The sequence below is a fragment of the Conger conger genome, chromosome 4, assembly GCF_963514075.1.
Source record: "Conger conger chromosome 4, fConCon1.1, whole genome shotgun sequence".
Classification (NCBI taxonomy): Eukaryota; Metazoa; Chordata; class Actinopteri; order Anguilliformes; family Congridae; genus Conger; species Conger conger.
In genome coordinates, this window is record NC_083763.1 from 25,644,611 (window position 1) to 25,665,374 (window position 20,764).

The 20,764-nt window shown below is 43.5% G+C and overlaps 1 protein-coding gene across 3 annotated transcripts in view; it reads left to right on the top strand.

Moving 5' to 3' along the window:
• pard3aa (par-3 family cell polarity regulator alpha, a) overlaps positions 1-20,764 on the top strand; it is a 390,604-nt gene that overhangs the window by 206,175 nt on the left and 163,665 nt on the right. For 2 of the 3 annotated variants that reach the window (XM_061238372.1, XM_061238374.1), the window contains exons 12-14: positions 4,745-4,783; positions 14,380-14,568; positions 15,054-15,224. In XM_061238372.1, the coding sequence (XP_061094356.1) occupies positions 4,745-4,783; positions 14,380-14,568; positions 15,054-15,224 (399 nt within the window). The remainder of the gene's footprint in view (positions 1-4,744; positions 4,784-14,379; positions 14,569-15,053; positions 15,225-20,764) is intronic. The other variant, XM_061238373.1, reaches the window with a different exon arrangement.

A 20,764-nucleotide genomic window follows, 5' to 3' on the forward strand; every position in this document is an offset into this window, starting at 1 on the left:
GAGGTGGGCTGTCGGCTCTCTTCCCTTCACCTGAAATCGCCGCTGAGTGAGTGAGTTATGGTCCTGGATGTGCAAGAGGCTTGGATTCAATCTGGCAGGCAAAGCGGAGAACCTACAAAATTGTCTCCCTTCTGTAGCACTCTGTCTCTCTTCGGAGTATACATCTGTGTTTATTTTGGACAAGGCTGCGTGGATGAATTATTAATTCTACAACTCATTCGTTCATTCGTTCCGCTGTTTCGTTGAGTGACTTACAAGGCTATTACAGCAATTATATACTATTATATATTTTATGCACACACAGTACAACCTTCCCATTATGTGATAAGCAGGGTCCAGAAACGTAATTCGCGTATAATACAGGGTTGTGTTATTGCGAGGTTAATGAAAAATAATATTCTTTCAGTCGGTCTTCCTGTGTGAAATAGCGAGGAAAACGTTTTCACTCATTAGCACACTGTATTTTTTTACCGTAAGGTCTAAATCGAAATACTCTTAGGCTACGTGAAATAAATTCTCTTCCACTATTCCATTTTAAGTCAGAAAAACTGCTTTTGAGGGCTGTTAACTTCATACACACATAGGCTACTTGTGTACAAACAGATGCTAAAAGGAAATTATTGATGATTACAAACAAGACATGCATGTTACAAATGTAATCAAACATTGCTAGAAATTAGATTGCTTTGGTTTACTAATACTGTACAGAGATAGTGTAGTATCAATTACCATACTAAAGGAGAGCTGGGTGCATTTAGGAACTTTTACTTGTAATAAACGTCTTTGCAATAACAGTAAACTCCATAACCTAAGCACTGTGATCATTTTCTAAAGACATTTTCTAGAGTAGCCCGCCCACTGTTGATTCCTTTTAAAGTCTAGAATGCTGTAACACTGGACTTCGACGGGTGCCGAACAATGATCGTGTTATTATCCGAATTTGCATTATCGCTGACTTTTACTGATTGAGGGTCATAAAAGTTACTGCGCTAATGCAATTCATTGTTAATTATTAATGTGTTCAACTTTTTTCAGTGCAGTTCATCACATGTCCTTATTTTGACTGGCGGTTTCCATAAGTGTGAATCTATAATGAGATTTCCTATCAAGCAGCCTATCTCTAACCACTGTATTTCTTTTCAATTATTTTTCAATAATTAATAATATTACTTTCATTGTGCACATCACCGCATTTGCCATACAGTATCTTGATACAGCATACCATTTTGAACACGGTTGTGTTCATTATCTCACAGTTCTTTAGCATTTACTTATAATGCTAAATAATATTAAGAGTCAATTTAAAACATTAGTACACCACATTCATTTAATTAAATGCTGCCAGTTTAATTTTAAATTTCATTTTGGAGCAGCTGCTTGTGTTGTGACCACACTGTAAAACATAGAAAGGTGCGGAGGTGTATCATTAAAAACCACAATTACTGTATGTTACTTCAAGTCCTACTTATCTTATTGTTTAGCTCACTCAAATCATAATATAATACTGATAAAAATATAGCGATTCATTGTAATTAAGAAAATTGTGAGATTAATTGGGATTCAAACATATAATCAAGTGACAGCACTAATACGCCTACACATACACACACACACGCGCGCACACACAGACACACACACACGGAGAAACAAGAATAACAGCAGCCTTGGCCAATAAGTACATCAGATGAAAAAAAGGTTTGTGAAATATAATAAAACTATCATTATATACAGTTTGCTATATATGTTTTATATGAAATTAATAGGACTCGTGGTCACCAACAAACACGACTGTTTGTCAATTTTTCTTAGAAATTCAAATGAACACGAGCAAAATATTGTTTTTTATTCATGCATTATTCTTCGTAAATCCTCGTAAACTCAGCCCAAAGAATCAGGAGTGTTTATCTCCAAACGTGTCTGCTTGTCCTGCGTTCGACGCACGCAACTAGATTAAAAACCCATCATGGAAATACAGTTCTAATCAGATCTCCCCTTCCCTCCGAATCCCTCAAAGTTTATGACCGGGGAGTGCGCGGGGTAAAGCTTCATTACTCCCGTTGTCATATTAACATGCGGGGCAGTTTTTTTCTTTCCTGCGCTGACACAGGCATTAGAGGATCTCAATAATCCATACAAGGATGTTCATAAAAATGAGATTACAGGGCCACTGCTCTGACGGTGACAGTTATTGCAAATAAACCGTTGTGGATACAGAGATGGGTTATTGCCCTGGCTGTCGCACATTGGACAGTAGGGTGTGGGGGGGGGGGGGGGGGGTTCTCGTTATTGGAGCGACGTCAGGCCTAGCCTACGAACGGCAGTTTTAAATCAAAAACGACGCCGTGAGTTACCCAAGATGCCCCACTGTCATAAATGTGACGAAACATATTTTTAGGTGCCGCCTGCTGTAAATAAATATGCTGCCGAAGGTCTGTTTCGACTTCTCGGGCTTCGTTTGATGGCTTTTACCATTGCCGTCGCGATTAGGGCTGTGTAATTGCGAGGGACGACACAGACGTATTTTCGCTACTCTGTTTAGCTACTCCTGACTTGGCTAATCTTACCGTCGTGCGATCGAAGCGAAAAGGTTCATTGTCATGTTCATCCTCGAGCAATTATTTTCCCTTTTTTTCCGCGTTTGATTACCCGTAAAGCCCCACGCCTCGCGGTCGACCGCCTGGGGAATCGCAGGCATTTTCCGGAGAGCAATCAGACCGGAGTAGCCCGACGGATGAAGTGGACTTATTGACAGGCGCATTACAAATAACCTTTACCCGGCTCTATTGAGATTCAGAAGAGACCCCAGGAAAAATTAGCCCGGAAGCCCCGACCCTAACCCTCGCTCTCGGATAATATAGCTCTCAGGCTTTACCGTGGGGCCCTAAAGACGCTGAAGAATTTGGATCAATGGGGCTGCGTCCTTTGCGGATCTATGAGAAAGCTGGCGAGGGCGGGGTGCCGGCCCGCTTCGCTGAAACAGGTGAAGGATGCGCGGAGTGGAGTTTCAGCTCTTCGGGGGCGGAGCGCGTGCCCTCGCCCTTCACCGCTAATCTGCGTCAATCCCCGGTAGGGGGGCCTCCGGCCTGGACCAAACCTCCCAGGGCCCAATCAAAAACAGCAGGGGCGGAGTCACACGCTTCCGCCCCCCACTCAGAGCTCTGAATAACGCATTAGGGGTGTTCATATGTAGCTGTACAGATTCCCAGTGTGCTCATTTATACACAATGGTAAAGGTCTTTTGTGACTAAAATCCGATAATTTTTTTTAAACCTGGCCTTGCACTGCAGGTTGCCTTTAACAAGTGAATAAACACCTGACATTTATTCCTGAATGTTGTTCATTAGTTTTCTTTTCTTTTCTTTTGCATGAAACACATTTGTTGCCATGGTTGTCATGATTGGTTCATTTTTGCCATATAAATCACTTATAAATCTAAATCTCTTCACTTCACTTTCATCTGTCATTATAGAGAGACCGAGGGAGTGAGAGAGAACCGGAAACAGAGGGAGAGAGGGTGGTGAAAGAGTGGGGGAACGAGGCAGAAAAGAAAAGAGAGGGAGGTGAAGAGCACGGGAGACGGAGAGAGAGCGAGAGATAAGGAAGAGTACGAGATGGAGAAAGGGCGAGATAGAGCGAGGAAGATGAAGGAAGAACGGGAGATAAGAGAGAAAGGCAGGGAGTGACAGAGGGAGGGAGGGAAGGGGGGATGAGATAAGGATCTGAGGCAGAACCGCAGAAGAGCGATAAATAAAAACAGGGGTCCCGGGGAGACGCCTTGCCTGCACCAGGTGCAGTGTTGCCCCCCCCCCGCCATGGACCCGGCGTGGGCGCACAGGGAGCGTCTGGGCCTGCTGAATAATGCATGGCCTCAGACACAATTACTGTAACGCCAACAACAGGTGCTGCCGGGAAACACCGCGTCTGAGCATGCGTGTGTGAGAGAGGAACGTGCGCCCTCGCATGTACGCGCATGCGCATGCACATGCACAGACACACACACACACACACACACACATATACACACATTGGGAACGACCATGTGAGTGTGTGAAAGTAACATGCACACGCGTACATACACATGTGCACCTATTGGACGTTCTCACACACAAACACACAATGGAAGTGACCGTGTGACTGTGCAAAATAGGAACGCATACGCATGCACATTTGCATTCGCATCCTCAAACACACACGCACACACACGCGCACACACACACACACACACACACGTGCCTCATTCCAATGTAAAAAACCCACAGCCAGGCCGAGCCCCCCCCCTCTCCACCCCGGCACGGCTCTCCCATTGGCTTTCCCTCCGTGCGCGGTGGTGCGTTGGCCCGCCACGCACGTCCAGCCGGCCCCTCGACGCCCGCCGACCCGGCCCACGAGCGAAGATTGCGTTCTCGCCTCCCTCCGATAAATAACTCTGCTTCACGGTCCGCCGGTCCTGCCGGCCCAGAGAAATGACTAACCGTTGTGCATGCCTTAAAAGATGTTCTTGTGATGATGTATAACGAGAGTGGCCAATTTTCGCCGGCGCCGAAAGGCTGAAGATAACCCGCTTCCCGTTCAAGAGAAGGAGCTGTATCTGATAGCTTTCAATGACGGGTGTCTAATGGATGTGCTGTGTACCAGTTTTTAATGCCACGGCCGCACCTCATGCGCACGTGCACGCATGCTGGTTAGGAACGTGTTTTCTCCTCCTCTTGCCTTTGTCATTTCCTTTATTTCTACCCTCTCCTAGAGCGCAGAGCTACCGCAGATGCAGTTCCGCCGAGATTCGGTAAGAGTCGCTTGCCCTCGCACCCTTTTCGGGACAGCACCCCTAGAGGCCGCACTCGGCACTACACCCTGCTTTTAGAGACGCCTGTTTGTGACAGCACTCAAAACTACACTCTCTTAGAGGAGCCACTCAGAACTACACCCTCCTCTTCCCGACAACATTCAGAGCTACCCTTCCTGTTACACCCAGGACGACACCCATTAGAGAAGAATTGATATTGAACACCATGCTGAAGTTTCAGCAATAACCCCACCTCTGATATAGGCCATTCTTGCTCATGGCTGTCATAAGCAAATTAAATTGTCAAAAATCGCAAGCTTGGGCAACTCCTTCAGCCTGTCTTCCTCAAGTCTCCCCAGTGCATGCTGGTCCTGTGTAACTTATGAGGCCTTCACTTGGTTTGTCTCACGCCAAAGGGAGCTGTGGGTAACCTGGAAACCTAATCCCTACCCAATCGATGTAATTTGGCTGTCTCAAATTGCTCACTTGTGTACTTGTGCTCTCCTGTTCTTATACGCTTAACTTACAAGTACACCTGCATATCTACTTAGAATACAAGAACATGCAATCTGTTATTGTTATTGTAATTTGAGATGGCACTTGTACTATAACGATGACTCTTCTGACCATAGCAAGAAACGCATCCGGTGCAGGTTAGACTAGCTGCGATGACTGAAATCTGTTAGCTAGCTCACTGGTATTGTTTTCTTCATAAACTAAAAAAACTAAAAATGCTTAGCACTATGTATGTTAAGGTTAAGATGAGAGGAAATGTGGTATTTGTAGCTAACGTTAGTCATTTGTAGTCAGTGACATTCGCTAGCATATGTAGCTATATGCTATATGCCAATGTATTTCATTGAATATTTAAATTTCGAAGCATTTTCTGAAGCATTTTCTACAAAGTACAAGAAGAAAACTTTCGATGAATTTGATGTGCACTTGCCAGTTTTATACTTGTGTTTGGGACACACTTCATCACGTGATCATTAACTTCTGTGATTGATTTACGCACTAGCTAGTCCAAAAGTAGTCAATCTGAGACACAGCCATTGACGCTGTTCACATTCACAGCATGCGATGAAACGCTGCGGTCTTCAGTCACTTCCACCGAGGGTTAAATGGCAATGCACTGGCTGGCTGTGTTTGTTTTACAGACCCCAGGGAGGGGCCTGGCTCTGGCCGTGTGTGCTTTAAGCCCATCTTCTTTGATTGATTGTTTAAATCAAGGGTATCCACACAAGCTTCCATGGATGTGCTCCGTTTGCTGCTTTTTGTTCATACTGAAAATGCAATTCTCACTGCATCTTTGGTATGAATCCTTTACAATCATATCCCTGATCTTATTTCCCTTTAAGGCCATATTGCTATATGTACTACCGGCATACATGCACAACATATACATACATATGCACGCATATAAACTTTAATATTGCGCATACCTTCCACAATGCTGAAGATGCAGTTACATTGCGCTGCAAAAAACTAAAATTAGTATTTTAGGGTTGGCACTTAAAATCTTATTTCCATGTCTTTTTTGCTAAGTAAGATAAGTTTGCCAGTAGGATAAAGCAATTTCCCTTGTCAAGCAAAAAACAACTTAAAGCATGCTAATTTGTTCTACTTAAGGGAAAAAAAATATGATTTAAGTCTCATTACAAGACTAATTAAAAATGCTTGTTCAGACGGACTTTTTTTTGCAGAGTGAAAATGAAAGCAAATTACAAATCTTGGCATGTAACAGAAAGTATTGGTTTAAGGCCCAATATCTCACAAAAATAATTTCAATGGGCCCATGTGTTAGGAGGGTAGTTCAGTACGTCAGTGAACCAAAGCATGTTTTTGTTGTGAACAGGCTGTTCCCTGATTCCTCCCGTATGCATGCGTTTTTCCTTTCGGAGCTGATTGGGCAACAGGCTTATAGATCCTGCAATGCCTATATTGCACAGAGGTGTAATTAAACAGTACATTAAATTCCCTTTTATGATTATATCTGGGTTGTCACAGATCCATTAGGAACGATATCTGCCAAGCATTGAACATCTTAATTGTGCAATTAATTTGTGCTTCAGTATGGTCTGACAGCTGGATCTGTGCTTTCTATCAAGAGGAATTGGAGACAAATGCAAAACGGTTTCCTTTATAATTACATCTCGCAAATCATCGCATCTGGGCTTCGACTCGGACCGTTTTTGCCAGAGAGTGAAGTGTTTCATCACAACATTTTCCAGCAGCATACTTGGGACACAACTGCGTAATTGTTGCAGTCCGAAGTGGCTCGTTGCAAATACATGCAAGACTTATGTTTGGTTAGTGATGCGTACACGGCCCTTTTTATTTTAAAACCAAGTGCAAGCCAAGATCCTTAACTAAAATATAATTCCAGTTAAACACAATCTCGCTCTAAACAATGGTGCTCTTGTATTTTCCGAGCCTCGCAATGAACCTTTTCTGCACTTTTTCTGAACATAATTGGGACAATCATTCAAAGCAGATGTTATCGGTGTTTTCCAAATGGCTGCAGTTGATGGCTGTGTTGCCAGCAGAACAATATAATACAGTATATGCTCAACTTATCGACTTTCTGTGATGAGAACCTTTTAGTGCATTAGCAATTCTCACACAGAAGGGAATTCTTCTAACTGATGGGTGGAGCCAGGGGGAGCATAAAGCAAGAACAAAAAGCCTGCCCCGGTGTAGAGTCCTAATTCGGCAGGTGTCTTTCCTGCAAAAGAGAAAATAGCGATGATGGTTTATGCCTGAGGTTCCGAGAAGGTTCATCCCCCTGCATTGAGTGTTATTCATTCTTTTCCTGAGCGGTGCTTGGGTGCAGCTGGCTTAATGGAGAGGAGGGTGAATGTTCTGGAAGCTAGTCTCTCAGGGCAGATGCTCGGTTTGGTGTAGGTGCTCTCTGTTGTCTGTGCTGCTACAGTGGTAAGATACCTATATGTGGAAAGTACTTGTACCCCCCCTCCAAACCTCAATGTTACACCAGGAGGGAGTTGGATGCAGAAGCGGTCGCTAACGATGCGATAAGCCTTAATGAACCCAGAAATTGGTGGCGCTGTCGTGCCCTATTGAGGACTCCCTGGCCTGAACCAAATCCCTTGTGTTGCTACAGAATGCAATTAAATTGAAATGGTTCTCATGAGGGAGTGATGGCTCCTTGTACTATGGGGGGCGATGATGCCTCACTCCCACAATGCAGTGGACTGCTCTGTGGCAAGCACAGCTCACGGAGTGGTTAGCATTGTTGCCTCGCAAGAGAGAGGTTCTAGGTTCTAGGTTCTAATCCCAGCCAGTAAGATCCTATCTGCGAGTTAGGGGGACTCTTGCCATTGCCCTTGACCAAGGCACTGGCCTCAGAACTGGCTCAGTCTCTGGGCGCTGCACTGTGGCTGTGTAACTAGGATGGGTCAAATGCAGAGGACAAATTACCCCACATGGTTCAATAAAGTCTTCTATCTTACAAGGGGATATATGTTTCAAGAAGTATCATCAGCGGTGGAGAAGTGCTCTTGTTACACTCGGTGTCGATCGCATGACTTTGAAAACCGAGAGATGAGGTAATATATAGCAATTTTCAGCAACAAGAGGCAGCACCTAGCACTTTTCATTTTCTTTGCTACTTTTTTTCAACTTTTAAGACCTGGGATTGTTTAGCGAGTGTCTCACATGCAGGTGCCAGGCAGCCGTTTTCCCGTACACGCTAGAGGGGTGATTATCTTGCTTCTGCGCGCCTGAAGGGAGGTTAATAAGGGTGCGCTTTGTGTTTCTGCACAGCCTTCCTTCCTCTCCTCTCACAGCGAATAAAATAACAGCCTCGCTCAAATCAGATTTGTTTCACCTCCGAAAGATAAAGATAGTCTCTCTCTCTTTAACCATGCTGCTTCTCTTAATTATCTGTTAATTAATTTGAGCAATCTGTAAGTTTTCTCTTCAAGTCTGCGAAGAAAGAAAAACAAAATCCCCCACGAATCGTGTTGTATCTCAGAACAATGTGACAAACCATGTAATTATAATTGAATCATGTAATTGAATCTATTATTCATTCTGCGCCACGCGTAAGTGTGTCACCCCTGTCACGCAGGTGCTGATAGGGTGATTAAGATCCAATCTCATTATTTATGCATGGGAAGCGGCAGAGGCCTCCTTGTTTGCTAGAGAAACACTTACAAATGAGCTTAATATTGTCCTCTTAGCACACACCAAACTGTACCAATCCACCTCTCTTCCCTTTATAATAACCCCCAGTGACGGAAGGATGCTGGTATAATTTAGACCAAAACTAGGCCGCACTGTCGATTGATTGATGGCATTCTAATGGGAATTTTGTTTTCTCATTTTTTTCTGCGTTATAGATTTCAAACAGCAGTGCTGCAAGTGTTTTTCCACTTTTTTTTTTTTTTTTTTGCCATCCGCTTCCCTCTTGCACATCTCAGATGCCTGCTTGTTTGAATGCAAAAATAAAATAATGAATTTGTTATTGGGGGCCAAGCAGTGAAGCTGCGTAGACACACAGTGTGTTTTTATACCTTTTCATCATCATCTTTTTCTTCTGGCTAGGGGAAAAAGTTTAGAAATTCGGTACACTGATTGAGGACAGTCCCATGATTCTTTTCACCAAGATTCATGTCTCCACCTCAAGTGCTATAGTGTTCAACCCATTCACGTCAATTTCCGCCGTTTTAGATTTTCTGAAAAAGTTTCACAGGCCACAGATTTCGTCAAATCTTCACCAAATTTGGCACAGATGATCAGACCAAGCCTCACAAAAGTTATCAGATGTTTTTTTTATTTTCGAAATCGTTCGTTGGTCACAGCCAATCAAAATTGGCGGCGAAGTTGCTAAACAGGACGTCAACATATATTTTAGCAATGCTTTGATGTATCAACACTAAACTTGGTACATAGACTCAGCAGGCCTTCCTGAGGACGTGCAAAAAAGCATTTGGGGGGCACTGCAATAGGCTAAAATGCGTTTTGCCCAATAATTGTCGATGTGTTTGCTTACAAAAATAACCATCATGTCTGGTGATACCGTGAGAGGTCCCAAAGCCGAGAAATGGCAACTTTTCATGTCACCCTCATTGATGTTGCCGCCATAATAGATTTTATCAAAAGGATTAAACAAATTTCACAGGCCACAAAGTTTGCCCAGGCCGCTCAAAAGGCATCAGATGGATATTTGATTTTCGAAATTGTTTGTTCAGTATAGCCAATTGAAATTGAAGCTGTCAAACTGGAAGTGAGGGCAAATCTCTGCAACACGTTGATGTGTTGATACCAAACTTGGTAAATGGACTCTAAAAAAATAACTTATTTTCTTGTTGTGTTGATGTGTTTCTCTTAATAAAAGTGCTTCTTATGTCAGGGGATACTTTAGAAGATGCCAAAGATAAGATGTGTCATAGATAAGCTTTGGACCAAGCTTCAATGGATTTTTGATTTTCGAAAGCATTCATCCATTACAGCCAAATCAATGGCAAACGACCTAAACAGCGCGTGTACACGCAATATCTAAATTACACACAATATTTGGTCAATTGACATATGACTTGCTATCAGTGCTTACAGTGACTTACAGTTAATTAGACAGCAGGGGACAATCCCCCCTGGAGTACTGTGGGGCTGGCTCAAAGGCCCAACAGCTGTTCGGATTATTGTGGCTACTCCAGGGCTTGAACCACCAACCCTCCGGGACCCAGTCACGTACCTTAGCCACTAGGCTACAGGCTGTCCCTATGTGTGTCATGAGGTAGCTTGTGTGTCTAATAGTACAGGTCATTTTTGACATTCAGACTTTTAAAATTAAGCTGCTCCGAGATTCATACTTTTTTCTTTTTTTTAAAAGCTTTAACGCCTTTCTAGCATCTCCCAGACTAAAAGTGTCTGGTAGCACTGGTTCACAACATCCAGAACACGGTCCCATTGTTGGCTAACCTGTGTGATTGGGTAATTGCAGGCATTACTGTTGCATCTCACATCTCTGCACTCCTCACCAGACAGTTCTCATGTATCGCCATGGATCTTTGTCAGCCGCTGCGTGTGCGCTGGCATGATGTACGATTATCCCGCCATTGCGGTTAGTCCTGCGGCTCTTTGTTAGGCAGCCGCCGTGCTACGAGACGAGGAAACGCTTTCTTTCTGATCAATTTTCGCTTTGTGTACCTTGCGTCTCACCGGTTGTGCGCTTATCTCGGCACTGTTTGTTTTGTCGGGCTTGGTGCTTTATCACAGATGTGTCACTTCCGACCCGTACCCCAGTGCCTGCGACATTGCCCTTCAGCCAGTCAGCCAGATGCACAGAGGGTGAGAGTGCACGATCGAAAATGTGTTGGTTTGCAAATAAACTGGATTTTTTATTGACTGGATGAATTTAATTTATAATAAAGCCCAAGTGCATTTTGTTTAATGAAATGTACTGAGCGGTGACTGACGATGTTTTGTTTAAGGCAGAGCCGGGGATGAACTCTGATGTGATAACGTCTCATGCAAATGGCCACTCGCTAGCCGCCAGCTTTAAATGTACCTGGAAGCTGAAATCTGCATCGGCCCGAGGTGTTTAACATTCAGGGCTTATCAGCTCTCCCTGGAAAGAAACAGAGTACAGAAACTCTCTTACAATACTTATCATGCATAGGCCCTTTTCTCAATTACATCCCTGAGTGATTTCTTTTAGGCTTTTAAATTCATTTCAAATGACCTTTATGTCACTAAATTTGTGTGAGTGAGGGAAAGTTGAAAACGGTGCTAATTGTTTCAGGCGTCAATGTGCAGAGAAGTCTTTGCGAGTAGGAGTTTTTTTTTTTTTCTTTCATCCTCTGTCTTCTATTTTTTTCTCCCTCTGTTTGCAAGAGACAAGCATCAAGGCAGGAATACCAAGCACGCTTCCATGCTCCGTCTTGAATTATTCCTGGTTTTCCTCCGAATCCCACTTGGATTCGCTCTCCTTTTGTCTTGTTCAGACAATCTAATTCGGCTTCAGCCCGAGAACAATTGGGAGTGAGTGAATGTGTGCCATCGAGCTTGAAGATTAATTCATTAATTACCCAGCTCACTTAATGGGCTGTCACCTTGCAAATCTTTTTTGAAGGTTGACAGGTTCCTTTCAACAGACCGTGCCGGTATAGTAGTAGGAAGCAGAAGCCATATACCACAGGGGTAATAGACAGATGCTGTCTGCATCACTCAGATATGTATTCACTTGATTTTATAATCAGTATAATATGTCTAAATATTCGTCTGAGCGTATTTATTTTTTTCATGGCCCGGGTTCTGCTTGAAGTCAAAATACAGTTTGTTATGAATTATGAATACAGTATATGTGAGAGTTGAAGTACTATCTGTGCACTGCACTAACCAGTCAGACCCCACACATTTCAGACGAAGCGTTCCTGGCCGAAAGGAGCGCTGTGAGTGATGAGATAGAGGTCTGCCAACTGTTGACAAGCTAGCAATTAGCAGGCGGTACTTGAGCATGTTGGCAAGATGTTAGTGTCGTTCCGAACCTTTTATGACCCAGGGTCAGAAATCGGTTTGCTTTATTTTGCAAGTGACAAGAAAAAACAACCTTGAAGCGGCTGCACTGACTTTTTGTTTTAAAAACACAACAGCCTAATTTGTATACAAGGTCTCCCCAGAGACATAACTCATATGTAGATTTTCTTTCTTCCTTGAAAGTGTTGTTAATTACAAAGCAGACATCTCCTCATGACCCATTCAGCCTCATTCTCAGGAGTCCCATCTCCTATTTTTCTGTTCTTTGAATACAATGGAAATGTCAACATGTCTATCAAAACAGATGGTGCTCGGAAAAAGTTGACCTGACCCCATTCTTTATTAAGATTCTGTGAACACAAGAACACTACCCACCCCACTACCTCTCTCTCTCTCTCTCTCTCTCTCTCTCTCTCTCTCTCTCTCTCTCTCTCTCTCTCTCTCTCTCTCTCTCTCTCTCTCTCTCTCTTCTCTCTCTCTCTCCTCTCTCTCTCTCTCTCTCTCTCTCTCTCTCTCTCTCTCTCTCTCTCTCTCTCTCTCTCTCTCTCTCTCCAGAGCAAGAGGCATAGTTTAATTTGAGGCAAATCAAGATTATGCTTATGCTGTCTTGTGTGCCCATAGTCCACTTCTTCTATGTAGCATGGAAATGAAAAGCTCATGAGGTGCTTTTTTTTGTGTGGCTTTATGTACAGAAAGCTTGATGATGTGGTACAATATTGGGATGTGATGGTGTGTTGATGGGGGTGGGCATAATGGCAGAGTCTGATTGAATACGATAACAGACCAGTGCAGCAAATAATTCTTCCATTTCTGACATTTCCTTTCATTCTGCAGCTAAAAACTTGCTATTCTAACTCTGTGTGTGTGTGCGTGTGCGTGTCATGTTCTTCTGTTCTTGACGTATTGTGAGCTTTCACCTATTGAAGTCTCCATGGCGATTCTCCTAAAAAAAGCTCTGTTACCATGCCCGTCTGCGTCACATTGGCACACTGTTCTTAATTTTGTTCTGGAAAGGAAATGCATAAAGGTTTTTCATCGGACCTTTTGGAAAAGTAGGTGCCATTATCAATGTCACTTTTGCATTTGCCATTTAATATGGTCAGACCCCTCTTCCTGATTTGCAAATAATTAAAATCATACAGCAGTACAGTACATGGGGATGGGAGAAACTGTTTTCTGACACAACTGCATTGTGTATTTTTATATTGTACGGATGACTCAAAGATAAGATAAAACTGTAGGTAGTAATGCCAATTTAAAGGGGAACGGACTACTGTTGTCCTCCATACTGTTGTCTTCCTACATACTGTTGAGCCTATGGCTGCCTGATCCCCAAGAAAAGTACCTGCAAGAATGTCAGTTGCTCAGTTTTGCCCATGTGTTATGTTACAATATATTCTATTATTTATTTATATATCTATGTTTCTATTTTTAGTATTATTCTTTATGTTGTCTGCATGCACCCACTAACCACAGCAAATTCCTTCCATGTCTGTCTGTGACTGTAAGATACACAGAGATGTTACCCATTTTAATGTCACTCGAATTGCATGCTATATTCCTCTATCGAAAAAATGAAGACATGTGAAGACAGGGTTTGCTGTTGCTCTCTCCAGTTCCTGTTTTACACAGTACATTTCCATTTGTTCTGTCCATCTTCTGTCCCTGTGCTGCTCCAGTCCAGAGGTGCTCATCATGATAGAGGAACGCCATGTTTAATTTCTACCATTTTTTCAATTCTGTTCCCATACATATTTGAAAACGTGAATACCTGTAAATTGGGAGTTTGACGCGCGTTCGAGTTAGTCATTTTAATCAGCTTTCACGCTGAATTTGTGTGTACCACCTGGAATAAAAGCTCAATTTAGCCTTTTCTTGCTGTACAAATTATTCTGCACAAGACTGTCTCAAAACAAATGGCTGGTTTTGTACGCCTCTCATGGTCACAGGCATTGTTTAGACATCATAAAGCATCAGCAACTAAAATTGCCACCTGGTCTTTTCAAAGGTTTTCTTTAAAAGTAAGTGTGTCACATGCTTACATCCATGCAGTGATACTGTAACAAGTCCATTTCTCCATCTCTCTCTCTCTTCAGAAATCAGAAGAGGATGAGCTTGTGTTGACGCCAGATGGAACCCGTGAGTTTTTGACCCTGGAGATCCCGCTGAATGATTCTGGTTCAGCAGGCCTGGGGGTCAGTGTCAAGGGCAATCGGTCCAAGGACAGCCACGAAGACCTGGGCATCTTCGTCAAGTCCATCATCAATGGCGGGGCAGCATGCAAGGCAAGGCCCCACCCCCTGACCACCCTTTGGTCCCATTTCAACACCTGAGAAAGGCATTTTCTTCATCTTTTAAGTTTTAAGATTTGTCACCGAGGTACCCAAATGCATTTCTTCTCAGTTGATTATAATCTGCTGGAATATGTCCTTTCATTAGTTGGGATGAGTTTTCTCCTTTTAGGCATTTTATTTTATTTTTTTTCAACTTTTGTGGCAATGTTGCTTCCATAAAGACTAGGTCTCCCACTACAAGGAGCGACTCTTTGATTAGTTGTGGTAATAGTTTACTCTCTGTTGCCACCTTCTCTCATACCCAACCCTTGCAAACTGTGCTCAATCTTTCATGCAATCCTGTGTTATATGGTCTGTTCACTGGTGAGAGGGGACTTTTTGGTGTCTTTGTTACGTCGTGTGTACATGTGAATTTAACTTGCAGCATTTGAATTGCAGATTTCTTCATGTCGGTTGCTTGTGTTTGCTGTTGACAGGATGGTAGACTGAGAGTCAACGACCAGTTGATAGCGGTGAACGGGGAGTCGTTGCTGGAGAAGATGAACCAGGATGCCATGGAAACGCTACGCAAGTCCATGTCTACCGAGGGCAACAAGCGAGGAATGATCCAGCTGATAGTTGCCAGGAGGTTTCCGAAACGAAACGAGGTAAAGGGAAATTATCGAATGTGGTATTGACTAATTAGAGACATGATCATGCGAGGGGACTAATTGCTTGGCTTCCCATCGCAAGCGCAAAGTAATTATTTTCTTTACGGGGGGGTGGGTGGTTGTCGCTGCAGTATATCGCTCAGTTTATATGAAAGCCTCGGTTAACGGAGCGGCCTTGTGGGTAGAGGAGGCGTTCCTCATAAGCGACTCAGCCGCTGTGAATATTAAGCTGTGTGGCTTATTGCTTTTGATTGCCACTGGCATAACTCTGCCCGCTGCCGGTTGGGGTTGGGTTTTTAACCGCAGAGCCCATCAGATCGGGAGCTCCAGGAGCTCCAGCCGTTATGCAGATGGCCACACATTGCTCATCCGAAACGATTGCACGCCGCGCGTTTAGCAGCTGGCCCCGCCGTCGCCAGTGGAAACGCGAGATACTGGGGAGTCGACGCGAAAGGATCGCCAGACAGCGGCGGCGACACGGGGCGCGCGGGGAAGTTTGACTAAAAGTGAATTAAAGCGAGCGGTCGTTATCTGGAGGCAGCAGAGGTGAGAGGATCGAAAGTAATTCTGCTGTTGAGGTTCCCGTTCAGATGAATACTGATAAGATGTTTTGTATGGAATATCAACTCTGAATTTTTTTTTTCTTTTTTTTTTTTACCTTTCTCCAATCTCTCCTCACTCAAGATTTTGCCCTTGTGTTATTTTTCTTTGGGCTTCGTCTTATGCACAACATAGAAATGAAAAATCTGAGGCTTCTCTTCGAAACACAGAAATGCCATTGTCTTTGAAGCACAGGATGGCAATGCTTTTAAAAGAAAATGAGACGGACTGCAGCTGGCTGTCTATGTGAATGTGCTTGTTTTTTGGGGGTTTTTTGTCAGAAGCAAAATATTCTGGTCTGAAGTGGAGACGGGGTGCTGTGCAGTGGTGTTGAAATGGCAGTGGGGGCCTTACCCAAGGGCCCCCCAGCCTGTCAAAGGGGGAGTTGGAATCTGCTCTGATTTTTCAGATCGGGTCTGATTAGACGCAGCGTGGTGCTGATAGGTAACCCCGTACTGTGATTCCTGGCCTCTGGCTCCCTCTGGTAAGGTCAGAAGCTGCCCCCAGTGCTGCCCGACCCAAGGTCAACCCCGGCCTCTCTCGTCTCGGGCCCAGTGGGGAGGGTGAGCGGTGACGAGAAGAGCTCTTCCCAGCGGGGGGGGGGAGGGGGTATAGCCCCGTGACTCGGGAACCGAACAGGAAGGCCCCCCGCTGACTTCCCCCTCCGTTTTTCTACCGCTTCATGTCGTGTCTCCAGCTAACCGAATATTACAAGCGGTGCTCCCCCCCCCATTCCTCTATTTTATTCTCTCTCCCCCTTTCCCCCCTCACGGCGACAACAGCTGTGAGCTGGTGAGTCACGGCGCACGCGTGTGACGAGACGGGGTTTCCACGGCAGCAGTTAAAGGGGCGACGTTGGGCGACGTTGAAATGAGTAAAATCCATCAACGTCTGTGGAAAAGGGAAAACCAGGAAACGACGCAGCGTGCATTAATCACTCCGCCCAGGGAAGCTCTGCGATTGCGGAGTCCCCCTCCGCTCCGCTGCGAAGGATCCCGTTAGCGCGCTCTTCATCTGTCCGTCCGTCTGTCTGAGAGGCAGAAAACGCTCAGGAGGAGGTCTCGTGTCTGAACGTCGGGCGTGGGGGGGGGGGGGGGGGGGGCTCCGTCACACACGTCGTTCCGCTGATCCAATCAGAGGGCCAGCTGGTGCACGGAGCTTGTTTCATGTCACGGCCAAATCTTTCCAGAATCTTCCGACCCCCTCCTCGCCCCCAGATACAATTTGCACACGCAGAGACGACTTGACAGGAGCACCGTTTGTGACAGACGCTGCCATTGTAGAGGACGACTTCCCAGCAGTCAGACGGCTATTTGCTGCCCCTTATAATTGCACCCCTCTGAAGCCAGTCAACCTCTTATTTTTGTGGAGCTTCACTGGCTGGCCAGATGTGGACTCTGGTCAGGATTTCCATAAAAGGGAACAATTGGATGGGTGTGCACAACTTTGTCGGAGGAAGGTCTTTTTTGGAAAAAGGAGCTTAATTTTTCCTATAACTAGTTGGGATGTTGTAATGTTTAACATGTAGTTGCCTACATTTACATATTTTAAAGAGACAAAAATTAAAATGTATCTTTTTCTAAATTTTCAGGCGACCCTATCCTGAAATCAAGTGACCCAACATAGGGTCCAAACCACAGTTTGGGAACCCCTGCTATAACTGTCTATAGGCGTTTCCTATAGAAATGATTGAAAGTGGGCTTTTTTTTTATTTTTTATTCAAGAATGTATATTTCCCTATTGTGGGGCAAGTGCAACTGTAGAGCACTATAATCTCTATAGTTCCTGTTTTACCATGTCAACGCTGACTGGAGTATAATCGCTCCTTTTGTTACCTGGGGGAGAGAGACAGACCCACACACGACTGGGCATTCCAGAGGCAAAGAGGAGGAAAAAAGATGGAAACAAAAAATGTATATTAAATGACAGTATTTTTATATTTTCTATCCTCCTGTCTTCAGAACCCTGCAATTGGGTTGAATAGATACTTTATTCACCATTATATGTTTCCCTGTTTGATTGTCAGAAAAGAATATGCTCTCCCCAGAAGAATTTAAAATGAGACCTTGCCTGAGAAAGTCAGAGTGAAACGAAATTGGTCATTGTAATGGTTCTCTGGCCAAAGTATTTTAATCAATATGGAGGAGCTTTGGTATTTTTGTCCTCTCTACTCTTGTTCAGTAAATACATTTTCAAGCAATTCAATTGCTCAAGTCATTTCAGATCAATTACATTTAAATATTATGGCTAACAGTGGACATTGAGTGAGACATTGAGTGAGACACAGACATTGATTTTAACTTATTTTTGCCTTTTTTTTTTTTTTTAAATGTTAGAATATAGGTTTATCAAGTGCATATTAATATATTTATATTTGAATTTCATTCAAGACACATTGACCGTCACTTCATATGTTGGTGGCTTCATGGTCGTTTTCTATTATGGAAATATTTTATCAGGAAATCGTGGAATTAGCATGCAGTCCTAATGCGTTTTATCTACTGCTGTATGTTTATCGCCCTCAAATGTTTTTTGTCCTCCTCCTTATTAATTTAAAGTCATAACAGCCCTTGGAATTCTGACATTCTAGCAAACAACAGTATATGCGTTACCAAAGAGAAAAGCATTCCTCCCATTGTGAAAAATACCCTTTCATAAAATGTCAGGGTAAGCCGTGTATGCTTTTTGGCTGTAGATATCTGAAATAAATATAGCTTGTTAACCACAACCAATTATGCTTATTTCTCACAAATGCAACTAAGCTGATTACCTCCCTGCTAGAAATAATGCATGTATTGTTAACCTTGAATTACAACTTGCGTAAGGATATTTATTACATGTGACAGAAAGGCGCATGAAAGTCATTTTCTCCTGCTTGTGGCATAATTTAGTGGGAAATTGCACACAGAGAAGTGCCGTGGCTGCTCGCTGGACTCATTGATTGGCACAAACATGACAACAACACTTGTGAAGGGCTTCTAAATTGAAGTGGAAAACATCAAATACCAGTTTTAAGAGGAGCTAATCGTAAAAAGCGGCATAATATTACTGCTGCTCCCACCTAAGGGACTCGTCTTGAGCACAGGAGGGAGACGCACGCACGCACGCACACACACACATATACATACATGCACACACACACACACACACACACACACATACACACATATACATACATGCACACACACACACACGTACACACACACAGACATGCACTGACACACACACACACACATATATACATACATACGTACATACATACACATACATATACACACACACACACACACACACACACTCACAGTGGGCTCCGGAATTATTGGCACCCTTGATGAAAATGAAGAAAAAAGGCTGCATACTGTATAATAAGCAACACAGATAGCAATGGTACTTGTATACTTTTATTTCAGTACATTTACTCTGATGTTTCAATGTTTTTTTTTTTAAAGTAAATTATTGGCAGCCCTAATAATTATTGTCTAAAGGAACTATTTCATCACTTCCTATTTCAGTAGATAAAAATGAGGTAGCAAGCATGCAAAATCCCTTTGTCAGCCATCAGCATGGGAACATTCAGAAGAGAGTGCTATGGTCAGATAAGAATTGTTTTGGCCATACAAAAAATCAACATGTTTGATGGCAAAAGTGGAATGCATACAAGGAGAAGCACATCATACAAATTGTCAAATATGGAGGTGGGTCATTGATGCTTTGGAGATGTTTTTCTGCCACTGGCCCAGGGGCAAAATGAATATCAATAGCAAAATTAATTCAGGAAGGTAACAGGAAATTTTGCCAGAATATTTGGTTGTCTCTACTTTGAAGCTAATACTTGGTCATAGAAAGAATATCCTGCTGGACAATGACTCCAAACATCAAAATCCACTCAGAAACGGTTAAGTGAAAATAACATCCACGTTCTGCAATGGCTATCTCAGCCTCCTATCAAAAACCTGTCGTCTGAACTGAAGAGTGGGGGTCCATAAGCACCAAACCCAAAGATAACAATGAGTCTGAAAAGTTCTGCTTGTTTGATTCCATTGAATCATAAATAAAGCAGACTACTACACATTGGAAAATAAAGCTGATGTCAATAGATGTCAATTATTTTTTTTGTATAAAGTATTTTATGTGCATATTTATCAAGGCTGACAATAATTCTGGAGCCCACTGTACACACACACACACACACACACACACACACGCACATACATATGCACTTGCATGCAAATACGCACACGCACAATGCTTTCACCAATGGTAATGCCACTAATGCGGGAAAACACGTGTTTTTCTTCCTCTGAATCAAAACTCATGTCAGAGAACTCAGACAGGCCTGTTTTTCTTGTGGAACCGTGAACAGATATCTTGTTTTCGTGCTGCTTCCCGGCTGCTGGTTGTGCCTCAGTTTGTTGCTGTAAAATGAATCGCAGCGCGGACGTACGTCAGCGTGTGTGTGAGAGAGAGGCAGAGACAGGCTGTCACTCCCGCTCCCTGCGCGCCTCCCTTGGGGACGCAGCGCTGCGGAGGTGTGCCGGGGAGGTGCTCGCGTACCCACTCTCAAACAGCAGCCACCGTTACCACGACTTAAGCAGCGGAGTGGTCCGAACCACAGACCTGAGACGCTTCCCAAACAACTGTTTGCCAGGTTTTTCGGAAACTATTGGCTCTGCTTTCGAACGGATCGGATCGAACCCGTTTTATTTAATTCGTTTATTTATCTCTCACATTTTCTCTTATCACTTCAGAAATATCTCACAATGTGGAAGAAAGATCCGTTTTGTATGCGCACTTGTTTTATTGTTTTACTTGTACATTCATTCATGACGCTCCATTGACCAGGCTATTTCTCGTTGTGTTTCTTTTATTCAAATAGAGACGTGTAAAACTTTAATGCTTCACTCAAAGCATTTTCCCCTCTGCTGACTAGTTTACCG